Below are 21,350 nucleotides of genomic sequence, written 5' to 3'. Positions count from 1 at the left end.
GCCTACTTGGTCCAGCGGGTGAATGAATGAGGATGGCAGGGTTTAAGAAAATTGGGAGTAAGCAGGCCTGTGTGAACTGAAGACATACCTGCGCTGTCTGTGAGACTTTTGTTGCTACGTGGGAATGTAGTATTGCCAGGCTGGGGGACTTAAAAAGAAGTAGAAGGCAATGATCTTTAATATGAAATTTTTCAAAAGTTTAAATATGAGCAATGCTGGAAGATTTAAACTAATACTATTGTTATCGGAGAGTGAGTCCTTCTCGGCGCAGTGTCCAGGTTCTTGGCGTCCGAGCAAAGAATTCAATGAGACACAGAAATAAAGTGGTGAGAGAGCAGTTTACCAGAAGAGATAGTACACTTCAAAGAAATAGAAATGGACCCGAGCAGTAGAGAATGGCTCAAGGGACCCGACTAAGGTGGTTTTTATCTTTTTCTCTCCAATGGGCTTGGGACCACCTGATTGACACCTGTGATTGACAAAAGGCTATTACCTCATCTTTTTTAAACTGCACAGGTGTGAGTGGCTGGTTTGATCTAGTTGGGTCTCTTGTACCCATTTGTTTACAATGGAAAGGGGAAGTTTTGGACTGAGAGGGGAGGTCTTTTTGGCAGTTGAATGCTATGGAATTATGTAGTAATGCAGAGACCCGATGCCTCTCTCTAACTGCCTGCCTTGTTTTCCTCTTGAGAGATGTGATCCCCATAAAATCTCTATGGGAAGCTGAGGGACAGGTCATCTTTTCTTCTGTATTTGCTTCCTGCTGGGCAGGGGCGTAGAGCTGTCCCTACCTATTTGGGGATTCACGGAACTCTCGCCCTATCTGACCTCAGATGAGAGGAAGAGGTCTCAGGATCCGCCTGGAAGACCGTGTTGGCTTCTTTGGTTGCGACTGGTAATCTTGCTGGGGTGTCCTCTGTATCCCCAAGGCCCCTGAATGAGGAAAAATAGTATTCAATTAATAAATCTGTTAGCTCTATAGAGCCTGTGGCCATTCAACCAGTCATTTAGGTGGCATCAGTTGTCCTGGAGCTGGGCCCAGAATGGGTTGGAAAGAACTTTAGGCTTCAGTGATTACAATCAACAAGTACACTGGCCTGGGGGAATGTTAACACCTATTTGGTTTGTGGGATGGAGTTATCCAAGAGTTAGGTCCGGAATGGCTTGGGGGGAATGTTGGGAAGTCACAGGCTTTTAAATAGTTGTCTGAGGCTGGGGTGAGAAACATTCTGTGATTCAGGCTAGGAGCAATCTTTAGTCTAGGATTCAGAAACTGATTAGAAGAGTAACTTTACTAACAATTGTCACCCCAATAAACTTTAAAAAAAAAGTAATCAAAACCTGGGGCTAAGGAGCTAAGAAACTAGGGAAAAGGAGACTTAAAATTTCTATAGTGAGGGAGGCTTAAAACTTTTGCAGTGAGGGCGCTCTCCTATATCGCTATAAATCATGGTAATTCTGAGAGCCCAAGTCAGCCAATGGGTGTCATTAGTTTTTGATTTAGGCTCTAAAGCAAGACAAGTGCCAGATTGTTTCTCATACCTTCTTGGACCTGCTAGTCTCCAGCTGACTGAGGACATGCCCGAGGTCTCTGCTTCTTCAGTCCTACCTTGAGACTGAGTCTCAACCCTATGTGCGTTTCCAGATTAGGTGGGGAAGGAGGTAGGATGTGTCCTGCATTCTCTAAGTAGCTGTGACCAGAAACGTTAAAAAAACAAAGCAAAGCAAAGCAAAAGATCCTATTCCACTCACTTTGTATTGTTCCTGTTGTTAGCCGGCCCAGGTCAGGGTACAGAGGATAAATCATAGGACTCCAACACGACATCTCACTCTGACTCCACTGGGTGCTTTCCAGTGTGGATGAGGGGAGGGTCTCGACAGGAAGAAGCAAACAGCATAGGCCTAATGAATGAGGTTTAGTGGTAGTTATTACCTAAAGAATGTGTAGGATTTAGAAAAGGCTGGAAGAAGGTATTCCCTGAGAAAGTAGAAGGTAAAGAAAATCAGGGAGAGGAAAAGAATTTATATATGTCTAAGAAATGGCAAATATTCTGGTTTGTTTGGAGGCCTGGATATGAAGGGGAATTGAAGGGATGAGGTGGGAACCGTGTGTTGGGACAGGACTGTGGAGAGCCTGCAGTGGAGAGGCTTGCTATAGGGACTCAGTCTTGTTCAGTGAGGGAGCACTGGAGAGTCGGATGTTGTGGTCTGAGCAGGCTCATGAAGTCCGAGTCACCTGGCAGTAACACCAAGGACAAGTCATTGATGGTGGTGAGGTAGTGGTATGGTGAAGACAGAGACTGCTGTTCTTGCCTGAAGCCACGTCTTTTGGGATAGGTAATACGGTCTGAACTGGAACGCCAGCAGTGGTATTGATACAGGTTAGCTAGCATGTCTCTAGGTAGACAAGGAGGTCCCTGGTGGAATAAACAAAGAGCCATATCCTGAAACTCCAGGTTTTGAATTCACTCCTTTACTCCAGGACATAATGTAACAAGTCCTTGAAGTTAATCATAAAGTTCCTTTTGGCCTGACAAACGGAGCAGATCTGACAGATAAGAGTGGGTTACTTTGCTAATTCCTTCAGGATGGGCAAGCAGAACAAACCTGGTAGACGAATTTCATTGGAAGGCGCCAGTTCCCTTCTTCAAACAGCTCCCCTTCCCCAAGCAGGCAGGGGAAGGTGTAAAAGTAAGAGCTTTTGCCTCAGTCATGGGGCACCCCCATTCGGGACCCCCTCCCACTCGAGAGCTGTGACTCTTTGCTTTCAATAAACTTTCCTCTTTTCAAAACTCTTTGCCTCTCTGGGTCCGTGTTTCCATTCTTCGGTCTCATGAGACACGACCCCAGCCCACACCCAGAAACTGCCGGCAGATCCAACATCATCTGTATCGTTTGGGGACTCACAGGAAAAGTATTCCTACATCATTTGGGGACTCACAGAGACATATTCCTCCTTCATTTGGGGACTCACAGGAAAATATTCTTACATCAGTATGGAGGAGAAAGGAGTTCTGTGAGCAGGTGCTGCACAAGTGGTGGGGTAGGAAGTAGTAAAGGGAGTCCCAGGGTCCTTGATCCTGTATGACCTGCTGTCCTCCTTCCCTTGTCATGTATAAAGTGCTTACATATTGATTGTCTCATTTAATTCACACAGCAGTTCTGAAGCATCTCCCCCTCAATTTATACATGTGGAAAGAGATTCAGGTTAAGTACCCAAGAGCTAAGAGATCATGCCAAGAGCAAGCAGATGTTTGGCTTATTATCATTTTTACTTTACAGAGAGATTAGTTGAGAACCGCACAAGATTATTTATGCTTAGCTTTTTAATGATCTTTCCTCAGTCTTTTAGAACTTGGGACTAGAATTCTAAAATCTTAATTTCATAATGAAATTTTCATGTAACCTTTTAATATAAATCAAACTTATAGATATCTAATCAGTTTTACTAAATTATATTTAATGTACATTGATTAAAATGTAGAGAAGCACAGTCATTTTTACTGGTATGCAAACCATTTATCAGTAAGCAGACACTCACTATGATGTAGAGAGAGTATTAAAGGATTCAGTTTCTTTCCTTCTGCTTTGACATACTGATAAGCATTTCATATCACCAAAGGGACTCACATGCCTGGCACTGTGTTTGTTTTTCCCTTTTATGAGCCATTTGAGGAATCCAGTTGTCTTTCTTTCTATATATTTTTGCCTTCTGACTTCATGCACAGTTTTAGTTTTCCCAATTAAGAACTAAGCTAATTCCAAAAAATAAGTCAAAATTTTTAATATTAAGTAATGTCAATGGGGAAAATTAAGTATAATTGTCTTAATTAAAGCAACAATGAAAAAAATTTATTTTAAATTGAACTACCAGGCATTGAGATACACGCTGTATTCATAAGGTAGAAGCATTGGAATAAAGTTTTAGCCACAGAATTATGAAGTTTTAGATGCTTATGGATTATTTTTTAACCCAGGTTTAGATTGCAGCTGTTTAAAGAACTTTTTCCCACACATGTTCAGCTTCTTAACCTTTCTACTTTTGTACTTACTGTGTAGATGGGATTTTCTTTTTTAATGTTCTACCTTGAACTTGGATGCCTCACTCTTAACTGTCTAAAGAAAGTGGAAATAGTCATGCTACCATGATGTAATTTTGGTGACATCCAGCCATGTATTTTGACAACTAACACAGCCACTACTTTGACAGGTGACTTAAGGAGGATAGAGTTAATGTCAAGGTTATCCTTTCAAACCAGCTCATCTAGCAGGGATTGTTAGAGCAGAAAAGGCAAAAAGCAGCCTTGGGTTAAATTCATTATTTGAGCTTTTGATGGTGTAGTGATGTAAGAAAGCTAGCACAGCTACAGTTTTGTCTTGTCAGGGATATCATATGGCTGTAGTAAGGGAATGTACAAACAAATTATGTACTCCACCTTTGTTATGACACAATAACAGAAATCTAAAGATCACAGCAGGTGTTACAACTAGTATATGTTCACTGAGATGTTTGACCAGGTGTTTTAAACTCTGGTTCTACGTGCTCCAGACCACAGCAACAACTAGCCTCTACTGAATGGATCATATAATCTGCTAGACGTTGTTCAGCCCGGGGAAGACAGTTGGAAAGCCATGTCCTTTCTCACCCAGGAGTTTGCCACAGAAGGTGATGAATACTGACACCGTGTCTATTGCATAGTGGCTGGGAGGCAGATGTACTTATTTTCAAGTCCTGACTGTTGCTTCCTACCTGTGATCTTGGCCATTTCCTTCATATCTTTGAGTTTCAGTTTCCTCGTTTATGAAATAAGCAAGAAAGTACCTAACTAGTAGGATTAAATGATGCTATGTATGAAAAGTACTTGGTGCAGAACAAGTGGGTAGCTACTACCTATCTTAACAGACTGGACAGGTGTGCCGGGAATTACGAGGAGCCTAAACCAGCTTGGGGGAGAGTTGGAACCCAGTTCCTAGAGGAAGTAATGCCCAATTTGAGACCTGATGGTGAATTATGGTTGGATTGGGGGTTGTGTATTCCAGGCAAAGGGGACATTTACAAAGTATGTGTTTGCTTTGTGTTCACTTTGTGGCTATACAGATAACACGTAATTTTAATAACAAAGGATAATTTAAGCATTGATACAGAACTAAATTTGTGCTCAAAATAGTAACTATTATTATTGCTTTAAGTGTGTTTCTTACTACAACTCAGAAATGTAAGAGCTTAAATGGCACCTGAGAAATTTATGGATAAAAAAATTAAATGGACTGAAAAACTTTCATAAAGCTAAATTTAACACGTGTCTGTGTTGTCGGGGGACTTGGCTTTATGCTACTTCCTGTCAGGGCCTGACATTGAAACAAATTGCCACACTTTCATCGTCTGAATTTTGATTAATATTAGACACAGTTTTTCTGTTATTTCTTTTTATGGTCCAATGAGCAATGAAAATTAATGTTAAAAATAATTATCCTTCCTGATAATATGGTCTCATCAAAATCCCAGAATTCTAGCCAGGTTATGTACTAAGTTATACGTTTTTAAATGACAGCATTTACAAATAAAGACCAAGCAATGCTTCTGTTTATGTATTTTGAATAACCACCTCTTTTTCCTTTACCCTTTTTGGCCTCTTGTCTTGGGTAGCTCAAAACTTTATTGGGCAGAACTAGATACCCAGTAAACCGCAGCCATACAGCATGTGTAATGTACCAATAGTTGAATATAAATTTAGCTCTTACTGTATAGAGTTAACAATTTATATTATTTTTCCTATGCTGGCTTTAGCCAGTAAAAACATTCATTGTTCTGATAACCTCCTAAAGATGGGAGCCTTAAACCATGAGATTATTGCAAAACCTGATCTACTAACAGGAAGATTTCCAATAGCCAATGGCTTCTAACTTAGAAGCCATACTGTATCTCGAGATACATTAACCCGAGGTGCCCCGTCTGTGCAGAACAGGAAAGCCCATTGTTTTCAGTCTGCCTGCTCTTTAAAGGCAGGCTGGCGTGACTAGCCAGACAGTGTTTCACATACTGTGTACTGCCTATCTCCTGGGTACTGTGCTCCATGTTTTTCTTTGTCATTATGCTTCTCTGTTGTCATTAGACAGCCATTTTCCCTGAAGTAAAATATGCATGGCACTTGTCCTTTATACACCAGGGTACTTGTTCTAAACTCCTTCAAGAGATCTTGATCCCAGAAGCCTCTCTTCCACGGATAGGGTTGGCTTAAGTGTGGACTGGCTCAATCATAGAGAATCCCTGACTCTTTGGAGATTGAGCATTCCAGCTCTCTTCATTGCTGCAGTAAAAATAGTTACCGTGGTTACTGTGCAAGGTGCCTTCTTTTTCCTGCTTTGGACCAGGCAGTGAACTGGCTGAAAATGGTTATTTTCCTGCAGTGTCTTTGAGCAGATATAATTCCGTTGGATTTAGGCCTGAGCAGTTTATTAATGACAATATGATATGTGAGAAGCCCACGACTGGATATAGCCCCACAGGAGCCATGTACTTTGAGTCCCTAAAGGCTTCTGGCCACTGACCAAATGATAGCCTGGAGAGGGCCAGTTTTTCCGTTGCTGATAGCTGTTAGGTAAGTGGTTGACAACCTGAGGGAAAGAGCAGTCAGTACAAAAGAGACTATAAAAAAAAAGCTGCATACTTCCTGAGTCTCTTGGCTGTGATGCTGTAATCCTCTATGGTGATTTAGTGGGAACAAAAGAGATCAAATACAACCTTGGGGTAACATACACATTGTTGGGGGGAGGATGGTTTTAATGTACTTTTTGTTCTAGATTGTCAACTGCCAGTAGCCTAGTTACCTTTGACATTATTTGTCACATAGCATACTGTGAAAATAGTTTGAATAAGACTTACAATGAAAATACACCTTTTGAAGAGTGCATAACTTTCCATTTCTAAACTGCCTTCCATGTAATTTTGTAATTTTCTAAAACTACCTGACCTAAATATTGCTTCTTAGTTGTTCAAAAATACATTTTAAGAAAATTTAAGTATGAATTAAATGTTTTAGCATTCTTTGTCAGTATTTCAAGGACTGGCTGTATAATCAAGTATGTCTCACTTTTTGTTAAACAAATGTTTATTGTGGAGAATTTTGAAAATAATGGAAAGTACAAAGACGAATAAACAACTGTAATCCCACATGTAAAACAATGTCAGGCACACACAGGTGCTCACATATTTGTTCAACGACTGTAGAGACAAATACTGTTAACATCATTTATATATATGTTAATGGTTTTTCTCCATGTGTATGGTTTTTTTTTAAGAAAATATGGACCAAAGCATGCAAATACAATGTAATTTCTCTATAAATTAAAACAAAATTATTACTTTTGACATTACTTTTATTATTCTTTTGTGATAAATGGAGGTCTGAATTTGCCTGTGGGTCTTAGTTAGGGGACAATCTCAACTTTAGGCATGTTTGCTAATTTCATGAGGTATTGGTTGCTTTGGATTCTCATTAAATATCTGAGTGACCTGAATTCCATATCTTTCTTCATAAAAGTTTCTGGAGTAGGGTCATTTATCCCCACTGATGTAGGTGATGTTGGATCTGCTAGCAGTTTCTGAGTGTGGGCTGGGATGGTGTCTCGTGAAGCTGAGGAATGGAAACACGGACCAGGAGAGGCAAAAAGTTTTAAAAAGAGGATAGTTTATTAGAGGCAGGAGTAGAGGTTGCAGCTTCCGAGCGGGATGGGGTCCCAAATGGGGGTGCCCCATGACTGAGGCAAAAGCTCTTACTTTTATACCTTCCCTTACCTGCTTGGGGAAGGGGAGCTGTTTGAAGAAGGGAACTGGCGCCTTCTAATGTAATTCGTCTGCCAGGTTTGTTCTGCTTGCCCATCCTAAAGGAATTAGCAAAGTAACCCACTCTTATCTGTCAGATCTGCTCCATTTGTCAGGCCAAAATGAATTTTATGATTAACCTCAAGGCCTTGTTACATTTTGTCCTGGAGCGAAGGAGTGATTTCAAAACCTGAAGTTTTAATATATGGCTGTCTTTTCTTTATTCCACCAGGGGCCCCCTGTCTACCTAGTAGTCTACTAACTAACCTGTGTCACAACTGCCCATTCCTGTGTTTTGGCCTTGTCATCTCAGTCCTGTGGATGGTATTCGTTTCCTCTCCCTTGTCACAGTCTGGTTCTACGAAACTCATTCCCCCTATTTCCCTACTTGAACCATCTGCTCCAGCCAAATAGTTTTTTCCTATTATACCCTGAATCCACCCCATTTGAACTCCCACGTCTACTTCTTTTCATGCTGTTGTCCAAGCTGGCTGGCATACCTACCCCCTTTTCTTCACTCACTGAATTACTTGCTGTGAGACCCAGCACCAAATCCTGTATTTCTATTAACCTGCCAATATTAGTAAGTTATGTGATCCTGAGAGGCAGTATTCTAGGGTGTTAAGTTTCAAGTGAATGTTTGTTTGTTTTTGTAAAGACCCTTTTAAAACTTTAAGTTGGTAGTTATCTTAAAAATAAACTCCCCCCTATACCCCACCTACAGAGAGAGAGAGAAAGAGACAGAGAGAGAGAGAGAAATTGGCATATGTTTGCTTTGGTATTTTCTTTTCTGTGGCAATTAACACTGTTAAAAAAAATTCTTATAGCTCAGTTAGTTCTCCCTTGATTTAGTTTTCTATTTGGATAACGTGGCTAATTTGGTTTCATCACTTCCATGAGTTTTGATTGTGCAGTTAAATCCTCACTTAACATCATCAGTAGGTTCTGTGACTTTAAGTGAAAGACATATAACAAAACCAATTTTACCATAGGCTAATTGATATGAACAAGAGTTAAGTTCCTACAATGATCTAATGAAACAAAGTTGAACGAAATGAAGTTATTCGAGGACTTGCTGTAATCCTCCTCCTGTCATCAAACTCTTCCTTCAACATTACCTACTTTGTAATTAAAATTGGCCTGCAGTGGGGGGAGGGACCCCCACTAATCATTTACTATAGTTAACCTAGGCCACTTTGATAAGTCAGACCTCTGACCTTGACTTAACCAAATGTAGTTTTAGGCTTTATAAATGCAGTCATGCGCCCAGTAATGGCATTTCAAGGACAGACGATGGTCCCATAAGATTATAATGGAGCTGAAAAATTCCTATCTCCTAGATGGTAATGTCATAGCACAACCCATCCCTCACGTGTCTGTGGTGATGCTGGGTAAACGAGCCTACTGCGCTGCCCGTCGTAGAAAAGTACAGCACATACAATTAGGTACAGTCCAGACTACTTGGTAATGATAATAAACGATTGCATTACTGGTTTATATGTTTACTGTACTTTTTATTGTCAATTTAAAGGGTACTCTTTCTACTCATGGGAAAAGGTGTGCTCTAAAACAGTGGCCGCGTTACGCCGGCAGCAGCCTCATGCGTCTCGTGCTTACCACATCTCTCGATTGCATCATTTTCTCTGGTGCTTGATTTAATCTCGTTGTTTTGTGCAGGAACATGCTGTACAGGCCTGTAGCCCAGGAGCAGGAGGCTGTACCACAGAGCCGAGGTACTCTCATCATCTCATGCCTAGATTATAAAGTCTTCTTCCTCATCCCTCTTACTACAGACTTTCTCAGAATGCATGACTATTTCTCTTAACCAATTGAGCAATGAAGCTGTTATTGGCTTTCTTCCCAGCTGCACATGAGGAAGCCACATAAATAGTTTAAAGATTTTTGAAAGTCATGGCTCCTGCTTTGATCTTACTACCTACTTAACTCTTCAATGATAAAAATGTGATATAGACTGAATGGGCCAAGAACATCTGCGTAGAATAGCACAGTGGATTGCCTCTGGAGCCAGTAAGATCAGAATTTGGATCCTCAGCCTTCAATTCAGTGGCACGGTGAGTGTCTTACTGTCCCTGACCTCAGGTTCTGCTTCTGTGAAATGAGCAGGTGACGCCATGGGGAGGATCAACTGAGTTTCCTTTCCACTGCTTTCCTTTGCAGGGGTTAGTGAGGAGCTCTGATGACTAGGGAAGTCAGTGCAAGCTTCCTCAAGGATGAAGACCTTAGCTAGGACTTCAAGGCAGATGAGGATTCCATTATGTCAAGTGGAGAAGAAAAGGCATTCCAGGTGTAGGGGATCAGTTGCGAAAAAGACCCTGGACAAGTCCATAGAGCCTTGAAAGCAAGTGCGGGGAGGGGACTTGATGAAAGCAATGCATGAAAAAAAGTATGTCAGAGGAATAAAAGGGAAAGAAAGTCTGTAGTAAGAGGGATGAGGAAGAAGATTTTATAATCTAGGCATGAGATGATCAGAGTACCAGTGAGGTTAGGTGGTCAGGGGGTGGTAGAGAAGGGGAAGCTACTAGGGGCATTTCCAAGGAAAAATCATTAGGACTTGGTGTGTGAGGCTATGGGATGAAAGAATTGGAAGGGTTTAAGTGGGCAATTATTGTGTCATTCATTCATTCATTCTTAAAATATTGAAATTGAAAATCTGCTGCTACAAGGTTCTGTTCTAGGTGTTGGGGATTAACCACTAAATAAAACAGAAGTCCCAGCTTTTTTGAAGCTTACTTTCTAATGTTTGTTGTGTTAAAAATTTAGTGCATCAATTTTGGTATTTTGAGATGTCATTATCTATCTAGCTCATGATTCTTTTTATCATATCTAAAAGTCAAGTGGGAAGTGTTGATGAAAGCACGCCTAGTGTCTTCATGAAATCAACATACGGTATTTTTATGTTTTAGGACTATAATGAATGAAACAATTAAACTGAAAATGCTGTACTTACAGATCAAAAGAGGTGGTACTACTATACATTTAGTAATTTGCCTTATAGTTAATAAATTTCAGGCAATGTCATGAAGTTTGCAACACCTAGGAAATTGTTGAGTTGTGAAAGGTTTCTTTTGTAGGCTTTGGTTGGGATTAAAATTAGGTTCATTAATAACCAGGAGGAAATAATTAGATTGAACAAGACTATAGTACTTGATGGCTTTTTTCCAAGTGATTTACTTTGTCAACTTATTTTTGAAGTAGTGCTATGATATTTTAGCTTTTAGTCTGAGTTCTCTTCAATTCTTTAAGTGAACTAGACAATTGCTGACAAAAAAATGTTAAGAAATAAAGAAGTTTGAAAACAAAAATATAATTTCCCATGGTGTTTTGAAAGCTTGAATTAGAAGAACATTATCAGTATTTTGTGGGAAAGTAGGTAGTTAAAAAAGAAAAAAAAGAACATTATCTAATTAAAGTTATGATGCATGTAAATACTCATTTAATTAGGATTACTTCCTTTTGTTTAATGTACCTAGTTGTGTTTCATAGTGTTTTTTGTGGTAACCACAAGTAATTAGTTGTAACAATAGAGTATAAGGATTATTCATAATTCTTAAGGAAAGAACAAGCTTTGAACCTAATATAATTGATATAACTGATATAATTTCATGCAATAAAGGAATATTAAAAATATTCTAAAAAATGATTAAAACTCTGAACTGCTATAAATATACTACCTCTCAGTATCTGGATTTCTCAGTTTAAAAAAATCAGATGTTTTTTCTTAAGGATGATTTTAATTTTTAAAATTTCCTTCAGGTAAAAGTGCGGTTTTAAAGTGTCTACTGGATGTTCACAAAATTTTTCAGGAAAGCGATCCAGCTTACATTCTAAACGATCTCTACATTTCAGACTACTGTGTGTGGATTCAGAAAGCCAAGTAAGTTTTCAGTTACTTATGAATTATATGTATTCCCATTTCTGGAATACCTGCTTACCTAGGAGGAAGAAAATGAAATAACCTGGGAAATAAATCTTAATGAAAGAGAAGCCCCATTTACCCACAAAATACTTTAAGAAGTAACTGGATCAAAATGAGGTACTTGAATTTGCTTAGGAAAGAAGTGCAGATGGTGAAAAGTTAATTTTACTAGAAAAAAATAGTACAGTCTAGAAAATAGGTGTTTAAAAAGGCAGTTGTGAAGATTCAGTGCTTTCTATTGATTGTCCAATATGAAATATCAAGACTGGGTACCCAAACCTATGTTTATAGTTTGCTTACAGTGCAGTAAGAGTATGTACGTGTGTGTGCGGGTTGTGCCTGTGGGTGTGTGTGGCGCCTGTGTAAACATCCAAGGACACAAATCTAGTCAATTCTAATTACAGAACTGTGCGTTCATTGGCTGATCACTGGTTTACAGAATCCATTTTTCAGAGTATAAAAAATACAGCCTCAGAGCCTAATAACATGATTCTTGGTAACACTTGTATCTAAGGGTCTGAACACTCACAAATGGGCTCCTTGCACTTGATATGTAAAATTTTAAAAAGAGTTTACCATTGCCTTACTCAAGGAACAGTATTAAGTTTAAAAATGCAGTGAATTTTCATTTTGTGAGGGGGTTCTGTAGTCTTGATTCTTATCAGACATGCCCAAAATACCCATTTCAGTAGCAAGAGATCGTTAATTGAGAACATACGAATACAAAGAGAGCTGTTGATTTGAATGATTCTTAGGTACTGTAGACAGTGATTGCACGATATCATTGTGACTTAGAAGAAAAATGATCCTGATATTTTTACTATTACTGTGATTGATAAATTAATGCTTTAGTATGGCTTTAATGCTTATTTCAAGTGAGCCATTATATAGAATTTATTTTTTATTTCTGTTGATGGAGAAGCAATTACATTGCAGAGTGAAATAAGAAAAAAATCTTGAAGTTATACCTCTAGTAAGGAAAATGCTTAGGGTACTTCTCAGGATAATGCCAAGTAACATACAGCAGGAGGTGTCAGCACTTGTGTTGGAAATCTAGATCTTACCAGATGGAAAATTGCATCTTTAACCCCTGAGGTCATGATGGCACGTCATCACTTCATTAGATACTCCTGCTAATTGAGCCTATCAAATACCCTGCTGCCATTTCCTATTGTTTTCATCGTAAAATTAAATTGAAATAGTCTATTTGTGTGGGTTTAGGGATTTTTTTTCTTTGAGGGTGAGGATTTTATAAATATTAATGAACATTGATGTTTGTGCTAGGATCCCATTTCTGTGAGTTCCTCCTTTCTCTATTCATGGTATTCCTTATTAACTAGAGAAAGATCGTATTTCATGAAAGTAGAACCATATATGGCCCTCAAGTTTATATGGGGATTATTAGACTTTATTTCTCTTAAAAATATTTCACCTTGGTTTTAAGTTGCAGGAAATATAATGAAATTCTTAGGATTTAATAATTGTTATAATAGTAAATTTTTAAAAGGGATAATATATTGGGAAGTGAGATAGGAGAGAGAATTCAGCAGGAACTCTTCAGGTTACTTTGGTAAAATTTTTTCAACTTTACCAATTTGGACATAACTTTCCTTTCCTTAAAGAGGCTGTATCAGTTTTATTTTACGTGTTTTTAAGTAACTTAACTCTAGTTTAGCCCAGCTATTTTTTTCTCCACCTTGAAATGAGACGTTTGTTCATTTACCTAATTTTTATTAAATTTCTTAATCTCATACTTAATTTTTCAAGCACAACATGATGGAGCTTTCCAGTATCATCTTTACTATAAACTTTCTTGGCTCTGAATTAATTATGCTGCAGTGAATGTCCACGATTTTCATAACTAATTTCTTCCTCACCATTCACCTTCTGGTTTATTTCTTCCCTATATAGTTTATCAGTGAAATCTAGCACCTTATTTTTATGTTTTAAAATAATTCTGTATTTTCATTAGTCTCTGTTTGTTTTTGATTGTAACAAGACTATGTAAAATTTTATTTGAAATACCAGACAAGTGCTAAATTCCGACTAGCACAAGAACAGCATTCCATTTTTGCAGTCAGGCATTTACTTTGGCAAAAATTTATTGGAATGTGGGTAGCAGTCATTCTTATATTGAATTAATGAAGGGAAAAGGTTATAAGTTTTGCTTTAGTACCACTTAGTGATTTTTCCTTGTGTTATCTGTGTCGTATAGTGTATATTTGCAGGTCTTAAGAGCTGATGTTCCTGTATTCTTATTCTGAGTTACAGACTTTGCACATAATTTTTCTGTAAAAGAACACTCCTTGCCATCCTTCACTGTAAACTTCATTGAAAGTTTTAAGTGTGGTGGCCACTGCAGCTTGAAGTCCTTCCAGGAGGTCTGACAATTAAGTTCGCGAACTCATCTTAGAAAAAGTGCTACACACCTCATTGCTGAATATCACTATGGTCACCTTCGAAGTACTCCCCTTGGGCTTGATGCCAGAGCCTAATCCACCCTTCAAAGCAACTCTTTTTCTGGAATGGCCATCAGAGCTGTCATCATATTACCCTTGATTTCCTGAATGTCATCAAAATGTCTTCCTTTCAATATTTCCTTTATCTTCGGGTAAAGAAAGAAGTCATTGGGGGCCAGATCAGGTGTGTAGGGAAGGTGTTCCAATACAGTTATTTGTTTACTGGCTAAAATCTCCTTCACAGACAGTGCCGTGTGAGCTGGTTCATTGTCGTGATGTAAGAGCCATGAATTGTTGGTGAAAAGTTCAGGTTATCTAACTGTTTCACGCAGCCTTTTCTGTACTTCCAAATAGTAAACGTGGTTAACTGTTTGTCCAGTTGGTACAAATTCATAATGAATAATCCCTCTGATATCAAAGAAGGTTAGCAACATCTTTGCCACAAGTTTGTGAACTTAATTGCCATAGTTCGTGTCGATTATAAGAGATAGGTCTGTGATTGTCTCAGGTCTTCTAAGTCTGGATTTCATATTTTTCCAGCTATGCCATCTAGACAACCAGTCGTTTTTACCCATGGTATATGGTGGGAAAAAAAGAAAGAAAAAAGTCCTCACTTTAGAGAGCATTTCCTATCCGAAGAAGAATTAAGGATTCATTTATCTTCCTCCGGGATGTTCCCACAGCCCTTGCTTTAGAGACCATCTGGGTCTATCTCGGGCCTGCCCTGTGTGTAGTCATTTAGGTGTTGCATCTCTCTCCCCCTCTAGAATTGTAAAGTCCCTGTGAACGAGCCTCTATGTGGGCCCATCACAGTCCCTTGTCAGCACAGCAAAACTTTAGTTGAATTGAATGGTGCCTACTAGAGCCAATTGAGGGAGCATTTCTCATTGTTTAAAAAGAAAAATTATAACAGTTTAAAAACTTATTTTGTTGAAATTTTCAGCTACGTTCAATATAAGATTTTGCCCTTCCTGTGATTTTTTTTTTGTTGGTGGTCTACACTGATCAGTGCATGAATAGTTCGGACCCACTGAAAGCTGACCAGTTTATACCCTTTCATATGAGCTGGGATAGAAAAGCATGAACCGTAAAAATATGTTCCAGCTCTGCCTCTCATTGGCCATAAGATCTTAGCAAGTCACTTCATCACTTTGTCTAATGCAGCCAGTATTAGCATTTAATATTTCTTCTAGTTATTTTGCAGTACATTTTTAAGCCAGTAGAAATACTTAGCTTAAAATATACATATCACACAATAGCCAAGACATGGAAACATCTGAAATGCCCATCGGTAGACAACTGGATTAAGAAACTGTGGTACATTTATGCAATGGAGTATTACACAGCCATAAAGAAGAAAGAAATCTTAACCTTTTGCAACAACATGGATGGACCTAGAGAACATTATGTTAAGTGAAATAAGTCAGACAGAGAAAGACAAATACCATATGATCTCACTTATATGTGGAATCTAAAGAAAAGAATAAGTGAATGAACTAATCAGAAACAGTTTTGGAGACATAGAGGAAAAACTGAGGGTTGCTAGATGGGAGGTGGGGTGGGGATAAAGGGGAAGGTGAGGGGATTAGAAAACAGTCAGTAACCACAAGATGGCCACGGGGTTTTGAAAATTAATTTGGGGAATGTAATCAATAATGTTGTAAAGATTTTGTAGGGTATCCAATGGACACTTGTCTCATTAGGGAGACCACCTCAGGGATGATGTAGATGCCTGATCACTGCACTGTACACCTGAAGCTGAACAATAGTGAATGTCAACTACAAGTTTATATATATATATATATATATATATATATATATATAAACAATATTAAATATATACATTGGTTGTGAAACATCCTGTTTTCAAAAACATTAAAATGTAAAAAAAACCCAAATTCACAATCAAGAAAATGTATTATTCAAATATTTATTCATATATGTATGTTGCTGAATTTAAATTTTAATTTTTGTGCAATTATTTTTATCAGGAAAGAATTCATTAAATGTATATTAAATATAAAAAAATATACATATCATTTTATAACTTGTTTTATACTTATAATAGTTCCCTGTAAATCATTTTCCTTTATAACATAATATCTGTCACATAGTATTTTTAAAAAATAACTAATTTGTTCCTCAAATTAAGAAAATTTGCTACTGTATGGTTTTAATGCATTATGTATTTTGAAATAAGAAGGGATTGAGTAGGGTATTATATTATTTTTACTACATGAAAAAAATTTTTTAATGAAATTAAAATCTAAAAATCACAGCTGTTTTCAGTACAAGTCTGAATTTGTGAAGGCTTTAAATCACATTTTTTCTCTCTCTCTTTAGTATAGTTTTTTAAGGTAGGTAGTTGTCGGAGGAAAAAGAAAAAAAAATGTATCTTTGAAATGCTGACTTTTCACATTGAACTGATAAGTAGTTTACTCTAATTAATACTCTTGGTGCATTTATTTTTTTCACTGCTTTTTATCATGCCTCCCCCCACTAAATGAAATCTTATTTTGTGACTGAACACTAATGTGGTAAGTTTGTAGAGGGAAACAGCTCCATCCCTAAAGAGTTTTATCTCTTTCGATAAATCCTGGACCACAGCATCCTCAACTGTGAGTAAATCTAAGCCATTTCTGCACTGACATCTTAACATTTTAGAAAAAGTAGGACCTTATCATTGTTTCATACTGCTTCATTTGCTTCCGCTGTGTATGTGCTTCAGTAGGGAACAGGGCTATGCTCTTGAGTACAGTATAGGTCTCTTTCTTTGGGCTCACTCTTGTTCCATGGGAGTGGGGGTAACTCCGATTCAGAGGTGAAATATCAGCATTGAATGTGGAAGTGGGACTATTTAGTTTTTCAACCACTGATTATTGAGGCCTACCAGATGCCAGGTCCTGAGACAGGAGATGGGGGCCCTCTGGCGAGCGAGCGCCATCTCACAGCTGATTTTTAGTGGGGAGTATAGATGTGAGGGGAGCATCAGGTTGGAGCTTGATTGCAGCTACAGAAGTAAGTGTGGGTGCTCGGGAGCATCTAGGAGGCCACAGCCCTACTCTTGGATGAGGAAACAGCTTCAACAAGGAAGAACCAAAGGGGAGAGCTGAAGGAACAGTAAGGCTTAGTCAGACGCAGGTGGGGAGTCAGGGGGGAAGAGTATGGATGGAAGCTGTGCTACAGGAATAGAAAGAAAGGAGACCAGAGATTTCCTGTAGAGCCTTAGCCACATAAAATGATGTTTGGACTGTATCCTGGGGGAGCGTGGAGCAGCAACTGAAGAGTTGAAGCAATGGAGTGTCTGTATGAATGACACAACAAGACTCTGGGATGATTCATCAGGTCACATTGTGGGGAATGAATTGGAGTGCAGCAGAGATCAGACTCAAGACTGAAAGGCTTGTCAGGAGGTAGGATGATCCCAGCAAAAGGCAGTTGTAGCCTGAGCAAGGGTAGTGAGCGGGGAAGGAGACTGGGGGTCAGATTTGAGATTGACTGGATGTCAGGGGAAAGTGACAAGAGGGAGGAGTCAAAGGGGAGGTCCACAATTTAACTTGGGCAGTTAACTGGGCTCTTGGACGTGCATTTGCTGAAATTAAATAATATTGGCGATGGTATACGTTGGAAGAGAAGTGATAGGGAGGGAAGATGAGTTCAGTTTTAGAAATGTTGATTTGAGATCTCTAAGGAATATCTATAAAGAAATAGGAACACTTGGATCACAGCTGGAAAAGATGCATGGAGAAAAATTTGGACAAAGAAGGCATATGAATTAATAGCGAAACATAAAAACTGGTATCTGGTTGCATAGTACTGTTTCACATCTGAATATAATAAGTCAGGAGTGGATGCATTCCAGGCTGGGGAAGTAACATCATGCAGAGGAGTAGACAAGTAAAACAAGTGAGCGACGTGGTGAACAGATTTCCTGGTTGTAACTATGGTGCATTGGAACGATAAGAGTGGATATGAGGCTTTTTTGCATTTGGATCACAGTTTTATCTCTCTTTGTAGTATCCTTTTATTACTGAATAAGAGAGTCACGATATTTTAGTAACAGCGCCAGAATGAAATCCTTATTTTCTCCATTCTGTGTGCTGGGAACTTTATCAGTATTCTTGACTTAGAAATCAGTTGACTACATAAGAGAAACACGCTCAGACTTTTATAGTAAAAATGAGGACTTTATGAGGAGGCTGTAGGTTATCTTCTTGAATCCAGGTGCTGTGAGTACAGCTGGGCCCCATAAGCTCAAGTCATGAAGTGTGGCAATCGGCTTACTCTCTGCTGACATTTGGTCTCTTGTGTTGCTTCTTTCTGTAGGTTACTGCCACACTTGTGATGCACATGGAAAATGGTTACTCCACAGTCCTGAATTTACAGGTGCCTCATTTCAGTAGAGATGGACTGGACTCTCTTGTTTGTAATTCCAAGGGAGGGAGAAGGTGGTTGTCCCAGCATGGGTAATTGTATTTTCCTGGCCCAGTTGCCTTGGTCACAGTGGGCTTGGGGTTGGGGATTCCCCCAAAGAGGTACACACATGGTCCCAGGGCCCACTTTGTCACTAGTGAGTGACATTTCTCAGAGAAGGGTACATGTGGGGCGTGCAGACACCTTGAATGGACACTGCTGTAATTCCATGACACCATTCTGAACTATAGCTGAAGGACAGCCCTGACACCTACCATTGCCCGTTTCACTGGTATTCATAATAAAAACGAACACTGAAAGTGATTTCAGGGGTCTGCTAGATTCAGGCATACCAAGTGATAATCAGGCACTCCAAGTGGCTTTACTTTTGTATGGGAAGTTACTTCTCTGACAAATGGTAAGCCATTGTATTTCATTGGCTGCTAATGATTAACGTATACAAATTTCAAGAAACAATTGTGCATGATTTCAAGTATGTTAAATCTCTTTTGAATTGAAATCGTTCGTGGTAAGGTGCTTTATCTGGCATGTCAAGTTGCTCTTTAGTTCACTGTTTATTTTTAATTTAATCCACAATTCATTTAAATCCACAAATTCATTCTGGATGGGAGGGGGATGGTTTTAACTCCGTAAGGACAATTAGTACATGCCCATATCCATTCCCTTGTATCCCTACTGTGTGATTTTATATAGAAAGGATTTACTTAGTGGTTCTTCGCCTGATCACCAGGGGACAGAGGTGCCCTCTGGGACTGCTGCTCTTCCTTAGGTTTCTCTCATAAGAAATACTAGGTCAATTAAGTTCACGAACTCATCCTAGAAAAGTGCTACATACCTCATTGCTAAATATCACTATGATCACCTTTGAAGTTACTCCCTTTGGGAAGCTATGCACCAACGCCAGCACCTAGTCTACCCTTAAAGCAATTTTGGAACTCTTTTTCTGAAATGGCCGTCAGAGCTGTCATCATATTACTCTTGATGTCCTGAATGTCATCAAAATGTCTTCCTTTCAATAATTTCTTTATCTTTGGGTAAAGAAAGAAGTCACTGGGGACCAGATCAGGTGAGTAAGAAGGGTGTTTCAATACAGTTATTTGTTTACTGGCTAAAAACTCCTCCCTCACAGGCAGTGCCCTGTGATCTGGTTCATTGTCCTGATGTGAGAGCCATGAATTGTTGGCAAAAAGTTCAGGTAGTTTTCGTCTAACTTTTTCACGTAGCCTTTTCAGCTCTTCCAAATAGTAAACTTGGTTAACTGTCCATTTGGCACAAATTCATAATGAATAATCCCTCTGATATCAAAAATGGTTAGCAACACCATGTTGACTATTTGGACTGATGGAACTTTTTTGGTCATGGAGAATTGGCTGACTTCCATTGTGCACTTTGACACTTTGTTTCAGGGTCGTATTGGTACACCCATGTTTCATCACCACTGATAATATGGCCCAAAACATCGTCTTGCCTCTCCAAAAGGTCTTGGCAAACCTCAACTCTCCTTTGCTTTTGTTCTTTGCTGAGCTCCTTTGGGACCATTTTTGCACACACCTTTCTCGTGCCAAGATTTTCAGTTCAGATTTTCCAGTTTCTCTATCAACGTTTACTTTGATAGAGAAGTAAACAGCCACAGTCAGCCCATGATTTTGATGCACAATTAGATGAATTTTTACAATGTTTTCATCAGTTCTGTTCGTTACTGGCTGCTCTCACCTTTTTTCATCAGTGACATGTGCTCTCCCCTCAGAGAACGTTTAATCCATTTGTACACTGCCATTTTCTTCATGGCATTATCCCCATAAACTTGGACTAACGTCCCTGATTTCACTTCCACTCTTGCCAAGTTTAACAAGCAATTTAATGTTTGTTCATTGCTCTTATTCAAGCTCAGACATTCTCGTGACGGCACATGAAAACACTCAACAACGATAATGAATGCCACTCAACAAGACACCGCCACACGTCGACACGAACACAGCTGTGAGACATTAATAGACCAAGGTTATGAAAACTTACTGAATGTTTGTACAGTGCTGCCAATGTAAGTGCACGGTGGCAAGTTCGCGAACTTAACTGTCAGAACTCATATGCCGATACATCATAGGATTATGAATGTTCCTACAGATTTCAGACTAAAATAACCCTTTGTAAAAATATGAATGCTTCCTGTAGCTATGAGTGTTGAGAAAACTAGCAGAAGATATTATATATCTGAATGTTAAAAGTTTCCTGGAGTTTTTTGGTTGGTCTTTTTGCTTTTTTAAATTTTATTTGTAATTTCTATCCTACTTTTTTCTTAAGGTAAATATTTTATTTTAGAATAGTTTTAAATTTACAAAAAAAGAAAAAAAGAAGAGTAAAGATGGTAGAGAGAGCTCCCAGACAGCCCACACTCAGCGTCCCTGATCACTAGCATCTTGCGTTGGTGTGGTACATTTGTTACAGTTAGCGAACAATTACTGATACACTATTATTAATGAAAGTCCATAATTTATGTAGTTTTCCTAGTTTGTACATAATGTCCTGTCGACGAAAAACATCCAGACTAGGAGAAAACTTATGAGTTTATTTGAGCCAAACTGACGACAGTTGCTGGGAAGTAAAATCTCAAAGGATTGAGAAAATGCTTTGGAAAATGGCTGTTTTGCAACTTATTTTATACATTAGAATCAAAGGAGGAAGGTTACATTGAAATCCA

General features: G+C 38.8%; 1 protein-coding gene across 6 annotated transcripts in view; it reads left to right on the top strand.

Annotated features, from left to right (window-relative positions):
* Window positions 1-21,350, top strand: part of SHQ1 (SHQ1, H/ACA ribonucleoprotein assembly factor) — a 221,105-nt gene that overhangs the window by 82,122 nt on the left and 117,633 nt on the right. For 5 of the 6 annotated variants that reach the window (XM_033133193.1, XM_033133194.1, XM_033133196.1 and 2 more), the window contains exon 10: window positions 11,597-11,717. In XM_033133193.1, coding sequence (XP_032989084.1) covers window positions 11,597-11,717 — 121 coding nt within the window. Of the gene's footprint in view, window positions 1-11,596; window positions 11,718-18,544; window positions 18,605-21,350 lie in introns of all 6 variants that reach the window. The other variant, XM_033133197.1, reaches the window with a different exon arrangement.

Source organism: Rhinolophus ferrumequinum, chromosome 17, assembly GCF_004115265.2.
Source record: "Rhinolophus ferrumequinum isolate MPI-CBG mRhiFer1 chromosome 17, mRhiFer1_v1.p, whole genome shotgun sequence".
NCBI classification, from domain to species: Eukaryota; Metazoa; Chordata; class Mammalia; order Chiroptera; family Rhinolophidae; genus Rhinolophus; species Rhinolophus ferrumequinum.
The sequence above is the reverse complement of the archived record's forward strand: the minus strand, read 5'-3'. Positions and strand labels throughout refer to the sequence as shown.